At 44.5% G+C, this 12,254-nt stretch overlaps 1 protein-coding gene across 9 annotated transcripts in view; it reads right to left on the bottom strand.

The window, feature by feature from the left end:
- Positions 1–12,254, bottom strand: part of CACNA1C (calcium voltage-gated channel subunit alpha1 C) — a 648,228-nt gene that overhangs the window by 43,019 nt on the left and 592,955 nt on the right. For all 9 annotated transcript variants that reach the window (XM_067536222.1, XM_067536225.1, XM_067536223.1 and 6 more), the window contains 2 exons: positions 5,464–5,592; positions 1,038–1,103 (listed from right to left, as the gene is read on the bottom strand). In XM_067536222.1, the coding sequence (XP_067392323.1) occupies positions 1,038–1,103; positions 5,464–5,592 (195 nt within the window). The remainder of the gene's footprint in view (positions 1–1,037; positions 1,104–5,463; positions 5,593–12,254) is intronic.

Raw genomic sequence — 12,254 nt, 5'->3', positions numbered from 1 at the left:
CTAAATTAGTTCAATTTGTTTCCTGAGAAAGAGGAGACAAGGATAGACAGTGAAAAGGTGGTAAGGTGGGGTTATGATAAAAATAATTTTAAAAAAATGAGGCATAATGAATCAGAGGAATTTTGCCAACCCTTTCTCAAGTTCTTTCTAACAAATTCTGGCTCCATTGTGAAGAATAAGAACTGTGGGATGGTGAAAGATCTTTGGAAATAACTATGCCATGCCTTTCTTTTTCTTTGGTCTCTAACCTCTGATGGTCTGGTGGCTGTTCTAAGACCTCTGATTAACCAAGAAGTGGAAAGTGATGCTTAGCATGAAAAATCATCACAAGTAAGTGAAGCAGGAATTCAACATATAGCTGTGACAGTCACATATTGTGTGCACATCAATAGCTTTTTCCACTTGTCTGTATACAGTATCAGTCATTTGCATAGATTAATGCTCATGCTGGTTCCAAATTTGTTTTCGTAAGCTGAATACAATATCGTACCGATGCAGCTTCATTAGGAATTGGCACAACTAAAGAGTTGAGCTGTTGAGTCTGATCATACTTTTACTTACACCGGTGTAAATCACAAGTAACTCTGCTGAAGTCAATGGAGTTACACCAGTGACAAAGTGGGGTGAGAGAATAATCAGACCTGATCACCACTGTGGCTGTGGGCCATTTGAACTGATTGCTGTGTGCCAGTGAGCAAGCCAGTAAATCATCTTTGATGTGGCTGTAGGGATATTCCTTTGGGAGGGTGGGTGGCTGGGATGTTCTTTTTAGCGTATTTGCTGTGGTCTCCTCCACAGTGTTTTCATTTGGTTTGGCTGGTGTGGGTGTCAAGTCCTGTTGGCAGTGCAAACCCAGTCAATGTTTTCTGACATCAACTCAGGCTTGTTGCCTGAGCTCTGCCCCCTTGAATGCCTGATTATATGGCTAGGAGGGGAGCTACAGGTAGGACCTGAACATGATCTGATGACTTCTTGTGCCACTATCTTCCCAAGACTCTCATGTGTGAAAGATAACTTAGCTCTTGACAATCACCTACCTGCATTCCAATCACCGCATAGATGAAGAATAACATCACTATTAAAAGAGCCACATAGGGGAGAGCCTGGAGGAAAAAGATAACAGAACATATTGTATCAATTAATCAGATAACTTGGCATATTGGAGCCAGGCATATTCTACTGGGGCCCTGTTTACCAAGATGGCCTGAGGAGAACAGTGTCAGTCTAGAACCAATGAAGATGTGCAATTTGTCCTTTTGACCACTAGATGCCTCTACTGATCCACATTTGATTTCACCAAGGTGCCTCAAACACAGGCATGGTACCACTCAAAACAAAATAGGCCCAATTATGCTTTCACTTATACTGGTGTAACTCCACTGACTTCAGTGGAATCACTTCTGTTGTACATCAGTGAAAGTAAGATCAGAATTAGGTCTGATCTCTACTCCTCGTCCAAATGTAGAAAACTTATAATTAGCATCGCCCTGATATTAGCAGCAAGTGACACTCTATAGCATGACATTCTGCAGCTACTTTGGTGAAATGAGAAGTGTGTAAAGTGCCAGGACCAAAGTTCAAGGCTGCTCCTGCTATGGCGGATGATATCACTCGCCCCGAAAGCAGCATATCTGTGATGGTGTCCGACATACTATAGGTGTCTGTGATCAGCTGTTGAAGAGGAATTGCAAAGTCCTGATAGCTGGTGCTGGCTTGTAAGTAGGAGACGTACCCTGTGAGGTGCTGCGTGCCCTCAGCTTCCACTACCTTTAACAGGAATCAAGGGCAGTCAGCACACCACAGGGTCAGGCCCTAAAGGAGAACTGACTTCCCACCTTCTTGTTTTTTAAAGGTGATGGGCTCAAGCCACAGAATTCAGATCTCTATCCTGAATCTGAATACCTCAAAGTTTGGGGGTGTTGCGAGCTGAGATTTTGATTTGGCCCATTTTACAGATCTTAGAGCCATTTGCAAAATTTGGATTCTGACCCTGGTTTGGATACTGAACACCTTCTATTTTGGGAGTGTCTGGGTCCAGAATTTTGTATTTTTATTTGTATTTATTTTATTTGTAAATGTTGTTTACCCCATGTTTCATTAGGGCCCAATCCTGCAGTCCTTACTCAAATAGAGCTGATTTCCACAAGAGTTTTGACAGAGTAAGGACTATAGGATTTGGCTACCAGTGAACTGGAATCTTAAAATGGGATTTAATCCTTAGATCTTTTTGTAGTTATCTTTAAACAATCATCAAAATGGAATGCAAGAAAGGGGACTCTTCGGTGTTCTACTAATCCTAATGGCCAAATTAAGCCCTGTTGTAATTCCAGGCTGCAGTGGAGGTAAATCAAACTGGAAATTTGGATTTGTAAATTTGGAGAGAGCTCTTATGGGCCAAATCAAGGTTGTGGTTCAGGGGCAGCCGAGACCCCAAAAGTGGTCCAGAGCAGCCTCGAGGCAGGGATCCAACAGTCCGAACTCCTAGAAGCTCTTATATCTTTAGAATAGGCACTAGAAAGCTGCCCTCCCTACCCTACTGTCCACTCCTCTCCTTTTGTTTTCCTACTCACTTCATCCCCCTCTCTTGTTCTGTCTTCTTTTTCCTCTCTCCCTTATCCTCCAGGATTCCCTCACTTCAGCACCTCCCTCCTGGTCCCACCCTTCTGACTTTATCCCACTTCAGCTCCGCCTCTCCTTGGTTTCACTGCTTTCTCCTCTGGGTTCTCACTTCCTTACCATGGTCTCAACAGCCCTACGATTTCCTTCTATCCCCCACCCCCCTCCATTCTGGTCTCTGCTGATGCTCACAATGTGGAAGCTTTGCAGACTGGTTTCCCACTACACAAGACCAGTCCTCTGATCAACATGCAGCTCTACAGGTACAGCACTAATCACAGCAATGGGGAGGGGATGAGGCCGGGGGAGGGGGGGATGGGGACGACTGAATTCCCACAACAAGGGACAACTGATGAATATCAGGCTGTCCTGGATGAGTCAGGACATTTCCTGGACATATTCTGAGACAAGAAAAATGCACTTTCCCAGGAAAAAAAGTCACAGAAATTCAGATTTGACAGTAGGACTGGCTGAACAGACAGGGCAATGGCTATTATTAGCCATTATACAAACCCAACCCAGAGCTCCAGAGGAGTATTAATAAGAGGAGCTCAGAGGACAGAATACCATATATTAAGAAAACACTTCCAAGGGAAAAGGCATTTGCTCACAGTGTTCAACATGGTTTCATTGTGGAGAGTCCTTGCACTCTGCCCTCCCCCATCACCCTTCAGTCCCGCCTCATAGTGACTCTGCAGTCAAAAAGGCCTCAGAGAAGCCATTCCTCTGCCTATCAGGGAACATCTACACTGTCATCAGAGGTCTGATTGCAGTTGAGGTTAGCTCACTCATGTTAGTTTTAATCTAGCTATCGCAGCTAAAAACAGCTAAAGACGTGGAGGCACGGGCTTCCATGTGGGCTGTTCAAGACTGCCTGGGACCCTGATACAGACTCGTGTTGCTAGCCCATGCAGAAGCCCGTGCCGCTGCAACATCACTGTTACTTTTAGCTGCGCTGACGAGATTAAAGCAAGTGTGGGTACGGTTACTTGAGCTGCAAACACATCTCCTTTGGCTGTGTAAATGTACCCTCATTCTCACCCCTTCTGCCATGGGGAGAGCTCATCCCAGAATTGAAAATAGCTGTTCCTAGGCCGGTGGGGCAGCCAGATTTGAAAACTTCATTGTGTTTCCTGGGTTAGTGACAAGTTGGTTGTGTCAGTGAATCCCCTTCTTCCCATGCTGGCAAAATAGTTCCCACTGCAGCTGTTCACACAGAGAGCCCAAGTTATCAGTGATGGAAGCGGGGAGTAGGTTAGAGGTATGAGCTGGTCAGAAAAATGGGTGAAAGCCTAGTAAGTGGTAGTGTAACTTGTACCAATTTGGCATTCACTGAATGAGTTGTTTGCACCAAGTTGGTGGTGTTATTTTACAGTACCCAAGAGTTGCATTATAAAAAGACCAAATTCGGTCCCTGGTACAGGCAAGCTTTACTCCACTGAACTCAATGGGCATTGTGGCCACTTACAGCAGGGCTGAATTCAGCCCCAGCAAAGGGTGAAGATAATGCAGAGTAAGTTTAAAAGCGTGGGCCAGCTCCCATTCCCATTTAAGTCAGTGGAAATGTTGTCATTGCCTTCCTTGGGAGCAGAAATGGAGCCTGTGTGAAGGTATGGGGGGATCTGCTCTCTCTTTCAGCTCCTTGTGTATTGCTTGGCTTGTGCGTTACACTCATTTGCACAGTCACTGAATCACATGCTACTTTTTTTTTTTTAACCTACTTAGGCCACATTTTCTGACCAGCTTGCGCTCGATATTTAACTTTGGCCACCATTTACATCATTTCTGTACTTGGCTCAGACACTTCCTCGGGAGCGGCCCCTGCTAACATTAGGTTGTGTTGGCCGAATAAATCCATGTCAAACACCTGTGAAATGCAAAAATACGCTGCGCTTCAGTAGTAACTGGGACTTTTTTAAACTCAGCAACTGCTTGAAACCATTATTTCAAAGGAGTGGATGTCTCCTTGTTTGGTTCTGTCAGAGGTGATCGTTCTTATCCTTCCTGGGCTCCCACTCCTTACCTCATCTGTTTACTCCCGTATCTTAGATTGCAGATCTGGCTCAGTTTGGAGTGTCCCCTTCACCTCCTGCTGTGGTGTAGTAGGTTAATAATCACACCACCTTACATTTATATCTCACCTCTCACAGAATGACAAAATGCTCTATAAACCCATGGCCACTTAACGCTCACTGAAATGCAGCTTCCTTTGGGGTGAAAAAGCAGCAGCTGTTTAACAGGCCACAACACTTTAGGGCAGAAAGTGCAGTTCATCCCCTGTGGAGAGAGGCAGCACAAAGGCTACGGAGATTTCAGTGGTGCACAGAGATTTACACTAGCCTTCTGCACATGAGTGAATTTCACCTAAAGCAATGGATACAGAACACCTCTGAAACTACACACAGAATTTTAAGGGAGCTGTGGCCAGAATGTAATTACATGAGTTAGAAGTTGGCCAATATATGGGATCATTATCCTCTCTCTTTTAAGAAGTGCAGGGATCTTAAGGATTATAAAACTATCAGGGTCTGGTTCTATGTCTGAATTGCCTTCTACTTTGGTCTGAAGCGGCGACCAGCATGTCCCATGAGATGCCAAGTGTGTATAGGACCCAAGGAGTATCTACACTGTCTAGGTAGAAGTCACCGCTGTGCAGAAGGCCAACATGAGGTCTTTGCACCACTGAAGTCCTACTTAAGTGATGTGCTTGCCCTCTGCACAGAAAATAATTTCGCCCTTTGTGCTTAAGGCCTGTCCTGCCAGCATGAAAATCTCTTTTTGAAAGGTAAAAAAGAGCAAAAATACCTCTTTCGAGGCATGTCTGCTTAGTGATAAGTGACAGAATACCTGGAAGGACTTGATGAAGGTCCAAAGCAACGTCCGGATGCCCTCCCCGCGGCTCAGGAGCTTCACGAGACGCATCACGCGGAAGAGTCGGAAAAAGGTGATAGAGATGCGCGAGTTTTCCTCTGCATTCTGGAACCCATTGGCACAGAGGCAGTCGTTATAACAGCAGATGAGGAACAAAGATCCTGGGTCACAGACAACACTACGCAGGAAGAGCTCACTGCACTGTTCCCCTTTGTTGTTAAAGCTCTCTGGCATTGCACTAGCCCCAGCAGCTCAGGTGGATTGATGCAAGTCTAGCCTGCTTTCTCTCCCACGGCTGTGGTGCCATCCTAAAGGTTCTCTGGATTTCTATATTGCCTAGTGGAGCAGTGCAAGTTCTCATCAACCCCTTCCTTCGGGTTTCTGACAGAGAGTGCCTGAACTCATGATCAGGGTCTTGATGGTATTTGAATTGTTTACCTGACAGTATCTTCCTGAAGGAGCCCTCAGTTCCCCTCTGTATTTACAGTGGTCACAATTACAAGAAGTCACAATTAGACAGTGGGGGAGAAAGACAGTTTTCTTTTGGAGTTGTCTCTGAAGCTACTTACTACATAATGTGCATCAGCCAGTTGCTCTGATTCATCTGGCACTAAGTGTCCATGACACACAGCCTACTCTGCCTGGGGAACTCTAGCAGGTCCCAAATCTATTTTTAAGCTTGGAGGTCCCACAGGAGCATAGTATGTGCTGCGACGGAGCCAAGCTGTTAGCACTTCTTGAGTCTCAGCATCAGCCTCAGCAGCTCCACAGTGGCGTGGCTGTTTTTTGTGCTCTGTACTTCGCACTCACAGTCCTGAGCTCTGGGCCCTCTGTATTTCTCATGACCCCTCTGTATTTCCCACAGCCTGTGCACTGCCCAGTATTTTTTTAAATTTTGGCTCGACTGCTAGCACTCAGGACTGTCGTGTTTTTAAATAGCCTTTCTCCTGCCTTCTGCTTTTCTCACAGCTTCAGCCTTGTCCCTAAGCATTTCCCCCAGGGCCGGCAACCAGCTTTGACATTCTTCATGCGTCACATAAGCTTGTGCAATAGCTTCCTGAACAAAAAGGCATCAGCTGCCTCGCCTTTGCTTGTGTAAGGAGCCCTGCTGCCTAGCTCAAGGTGAGACAATCACACTGCTTGGGGGAATTGTGCAGAACAAAGTTATAGGGCTCCAGTTCATTTTCCCCTCAAATCCCCCTGAAAATACTGTGGTAAATATATGTAGTCAGTAGTTTCCCTTGGAAGTGCTGTGGGAACATAACCCTGTGCTATATAGGGAGTAATCTTGTCATCCTCCTACTCACTCTGTCTTTGGAGCAGAGAAGCCCATAGATACCACGTCCCCTCCCCACTGCAAAGCCAAGAGTTTGATGCTAAGCACCAAGCTACTGAGAGAGTAACATTCAGGACTCAGAAACAGTGCAGATCACCCCTTCTTAATTAGTCATCACTGTATACACCAGGAGAGAACAGACCTTTTGGATTTCATATTATAGCTCAAAATAAGCAGTATCTGCTTGCATTTCTATTCCTCGTTAAATTCAAGACGTAGAAACTACGTGGACATGTATTTCTGAGATTGCTAGAAAAAATTCTAGTTTCAAGGTGCAGTGATCAGAGCCCCTATGTGGGATGCATGTGTCTGTTCCTCTTTCCAGCCTGTTGTTTGCAGTCTTTGCTTTCAGAAGGGTTTCAACCACTTCACAGCTGGCCCACCACTCCAGCATGTGAGTTGCAATGGTGTGTGGCTACTCCCACATCTAGCTAGAATCTCAAAGAAACATTGTGCCGTGTCTAGTACACCAGGGCTGTACTGGAGGTGCAGTTTTGCCTGATGCACCCAGCCTGCTACTCATCAGTGAAACCTCTGAGAGCTAATGTCTTCCTTCTTCCTACAGTGTGGGATTCTCTGGACCACGAAGCCTGTGGCCAATGCAGGGAGAGGGGGATCTCCATTTGTTGGCAAGCCACAGAATTCAATATGAGGCTGTGTGGCCTCTTGCTGCGTGAGCACATTGATCAGTGAAGGAGAGATTGAGGAGACAGGCCACCTCCAAGAATAAACCTGAACATATATCCCCCCAAATCCTAACATCTGCCTGCCCACCCCTCAACTTGAACACTGCCAGTAGTCTGTAAGCAAAATTATCCTCTGATTTACATCAGTGCAACTTCACTAAAGTCAATGATGTATAAATGAGCAGAGAATTTGGCTCTGTGAGCATTTAAATAGACGTGACACTGGCCTGTCAATATCCAGGATTATAATTCAAGAATGCAACTACAAAGCCTGTGTACCACTCCCATCCCATGTAAGCCCTCTGACCCAATTCCTCTAATAAATTACATTCAAAGGAGAGCTAAGACCAATTATTTAAATTTTTGCTCCCACATGCATAGGGCCTAATTGCATCTATGATGGTGGTGCATAAACTAGGGAATTTTTGCTTATATTTTCCACTTTTTCTAAGTTTACTTGGGCAGCTGGACAATGTCAGAGCAGCTGGCAACTGCTGGGCCAGTCTGAACAGCTTCCTCCTTGCTTGCTATACTCTTGCTTTCCAGCAGCTTTCTGATGTACATATCTGTGACAGAGGAAGTTCTGCATGGTTATACACAGAGAATGGGTTTAATACACCCCTTGTGGTACGGTGTTTTAAAACATAGCCTTCAAAGGCGGTGTAGTTTTTGATCATTATTGCTTATACTCAGGGCCCAAGCATAATTTTTTTGGGCCCAGTACAAACTTTTAACATGGGCGCCTTCCCGTAATGGGGGTTGCAGTCTGGGCTGGGCCCCACAGGGCCTCCGGGCCCCGGTAAAGTGTACCCTTCCCCCCTGCCATGTGGGGGCCCTGCTTTTACTCTTCTCACACAAAGGGTGAATTTAAACTTCACTACTACATCATCTCAGCTAGTCAGAGATTTAGCACCTCAGACCTTTATAGTAAATTTGGATTTGAAATCACATTTATAAGCCAATCCAATGTCAAATTGATATCAACAATTAACTGCTCACACGAAATCTTAACAGTTCATGTTCTCTCTTGGTAATTCATTAGAAGGCAGGACAACAATTAACTTGACCAAAGGAAAACTCAGGATGCATGAGAAATACACGTATGTAGCATATTCACAGCTCATGTGAACACCAGACTCATACGGATACACAACACAGCAGCTTCATGCAGAGATAACTAGGCTGGGCTTGAAGAAAAAACCCATGATCAGGGGAAGAGAGTAAAGGAATGTGTTAGGACGAGTGTCACAGAAGCTGGGAGAGTGGTCGGTATTTTTGGTCTTACCATAGAGGAAGAGCATTGGGTATGTTCAGCTGGCTTTAAAGAAAGGCAGACAGAAATAAGCTGTAATAAGTCTCCAATGAAGAGTCCCAGGCTAACACAGGAGCAACAAAATGGCAGAAGAGGGCAAAATGGGGGGAAAAGAATGCAAAAGTAGACTGGGCTGATTCCCTAAGGATGCCGTGGACCAAATTCAAACGTGGATACAACTCCCAATGAGCACAGCACCCACTGAGGAGATCTGAATTTGGCCCAGTGTCTTCTGGGTTTCTAGGCATCTTGTGGCCTAGGGAGTAGGGGACTGAATTCTGCTAATACATTTCTGAACTCAGAAAGGACAACATCTCCCAATACAGCAGCTAACTGAGCTCCCCTACTCAACTCCAGGCCACTTCTGCATAGGGAGCAGCCATCTTCTAATGCATCAGTCTGATCTGCAAGTCCATTTAACCCACAATATCCCAAATTTATGACATTTTCTATTTATATGTCTCCATTTCCTAGCATACAGTTCTCAGTGATTACATTGTGATTATTAAAACAATAGGCTGAAATAATGTAATCACGCTTTTGGCAACCCTATAATAGCAATTGCCAGCTGTAGAAAGTGGGATGGTGAAGCTGTCAACTGGCCCACTCCACGATTTATCCTCACTCACCCCCACAGGCAAAGAAACTCCAAGGAACTGATGGATGAGCCAGTGGAGTCTGGTAGCAGCTGAGTTCCAGCTACCCCTAGAGAAACCTAACCACCCTGATCACTGTGCATGACCCTATTTCTTTATTAGCCTTTGGGGCCATTTTCAGTATGGAGATTACTTCTGAAAACCAATGACAGTAGCTAGTGCTCCAGGCTGTACCCTAGAGTACAACAGAATCCAAAAATGAATTAAAATGTAGACTCCCTCAGATAAACAGCAGCATAATCTGTAGGGAATAGCCTGTATCATGTGCCAATTGATGGAAATCTCTCTGAAGCTATTCTCTGTGCTACACTAGTGAGGGTGAAACTGGTGCACTGCTTCTTCCCTTGCAGCTGAACTCAGCCAACATGCTACTTGGGACCCCTGCAATATGCTCCTGTGCTTCTGCCAGTGGGAATACACCGAGGACATTGAACTAACCAAATTAGCTTTGTGTTTTGTTTTTGTAACTTGAGATTGTATTTTTGGGTGCTCTGAACATCCAGAGGGGGAGCCGTGTTAGTCTGTGTACAGCAAAAACAATGAGAGTCCTGTAGCACCTTAAAGACTAACAAATTTCTGTGGGTATAAGCTTTCGTGGACTGCAACCCTGACGAAGTGGGTTGCAGCCCACGAAAGCTTATGCCCGCAGAAATTTGTTAGTCTTTAAGGTGCTACAGGACTCTTGTTGTCTTTCCTGAACATCCAGAGACACATGCAAATGAGGACAATAAAAAACTAAAGCTACCCCTAGCTCCCTGGTGCTCTTTTAGGTTAACTCTTTGATTTTGCACTCTAGGGTCTCCTTGCTTTTACCCTCCTCTTTCAGATGTTTGCTCTTGTATTTTCTTTTTAAGTCTTAAATAAGGAAAATTTGGCTGGAATACTGAAGATGGAAATTTGCCCATACAGACATTGTTTTTGCAGGCCAGATACAGATTTTGTTTTAATGCTGCTTTGCAAATTCTTCCTTTCTGACAATGGATATTTTTTTCTTTTGGTTTGTCTTACAAAACATTGTTTTGAACGTGAGTTTCTGCTTACAGGAGAGTGCCCAGTCCTACCAGGTGCTGAGCTCCTGCCAAGAGGTGCTGAGTTCTGCAGGTCCCATTGAAGTCAACAGGAATCCAGGGTGTTTAACACTTCTCAGGTGGCTCTGGGAATCTTTCAGGATTACCAATGTGTCCAGGCTGATGACATCAGAAATAGAGTTTTCCTGTGACTAGCTGTCTCAAGAAGCCTTGTAAGTGCTGTAAAGTTAGTGCATCTTACTCATAGTTCTGATATCATCAGTATTTGGCCAGAACATGTGGATGATGATAATGTAACAGTGAAAACAATTCTATATGAAAAGATATTAAGCTATGAATGCACCAAAATACTTAGCATGTGGACCTCGATATTGAGCAATTGGTAACTTGTCAGGTAACTATGACCCAGAGACTCTGAGTCTATTTGGTACTGCAGAAGAACCAATATCTTGGGTAATCCTTCTCCCACTCCCTTGAGCAGCTGACCTGAACTTTAAGAAAGCATGAAATATGCTTTAAATGTTGATACTTCCCACACAAAGGGCTTATAACCAAAGGGAAATATTTGTTAGCATCAATAGATGTGCTGCCTAGTAGCCTCCAGTTAATAAAGTCTTGTTCTCTTGAAACTGTGGACACATAGTACTCTGTGTGCAGATGGGTGCGTGTAGGTAAGAAATGGAGGGATGATGAACAGAGCATTGTAAAAGTCTGGTCTTCCATGTTGCTTGCTGAAAATATTCCCTGATACTTAGAAAAGGTTGTGAGAACTTCCATGTTCCACTATTTTTTCCACCATTACTGATGGATTGATATGCAAGATCTTGCCTGCCGTGTCAGTCCCTTACACATCCACGATAGCTGTTTCATCATGAGCATCCCTAGCTATGTGTGGAATGTGACTCTTTCTACTGTCACCATGAGTGACAGCCTTTAAATCAGGCAGGATGGACTACAACCACTCTAATATTCACAGCCGCATGCTTGGCATTCAGTAGCCTTTTGCTACTGTAGCCATCTTGCTATCTAGATTTCAGTCCAACTGCAGTTTCTGGAGCAATAACCTCACAAGCAGAAACCACAGATACTGCCAAAACGTGTTCCTAATTCCACTGGGGCAACACCCTGTGAACTGGAGCACAGACATCTGAGGAAATGCAGCTGGTGCTTGTAAGAGTAGACATGGCTAACTACGTCATAGAGATAGCTAGCTCAAGTTTCCCTGCCAGCCCTATGCATTGTGAAGCACCATTGGTTTTGGAGTGGGATTAAGAAAAGCCCAGAACATCTAGTACTTTAACTGTCTGTCCTAGAATAGTGGAGGGACGCTGAAATCACACAGGCTCAGATGGGTTTAAACAGTGCTGGCAGGTTGTTAGAAATGAAGTTTAAATACAGTGTATAAATTCCATATACCGTAAATGGACAACAAGGCTTCCTTAAAATAAACAGAGGATCATTGATGAGAAGCCTAGAAATTATGTACAAAAGCAAATACTTATTTGAATCAGATTCTTAAAGAAGCATTTTGGGCAAATGTACCAATTTATCAATGAGACTTTGGCTTTATTGTCTGTTATCTGCTGCCTCCTGTTCATCTGCACATGATCTAACCAACAAAGGAACTTTGGCTACTCCAAACCAGTCTGGTCATTACAAGGCTGGGATTTGAGGCAAAGCAAGCTTCACTGCAGAGTAATGTGCACATAACTGAATGACAAGTGAGCAGCAGAGGCATTTTGGGGCCCA

Source organism: Emydura macquarii, unplaced genomic scaffold, assembly GCF_026122565.2.
Source record: "Emydura macquarii macquarii isolate MOO-44397 ecotype Brisbane River unplaced genomic scaffold, CSIRO-AGI_Emac_v2 contig_3530, whole genome shotgun sequence".
Taxonomy (NCBI): domain Eukaryota; kingdom Metazoa; phylum Chordata; order Testudines; family Chelidae; genus Emydura; species Emydura macquarii.
The sequence above is the reverse complement of the archived record's forward strand: the minus strand, read 5'-3'. Positions and strand labels throughout refer to the sequence as shown.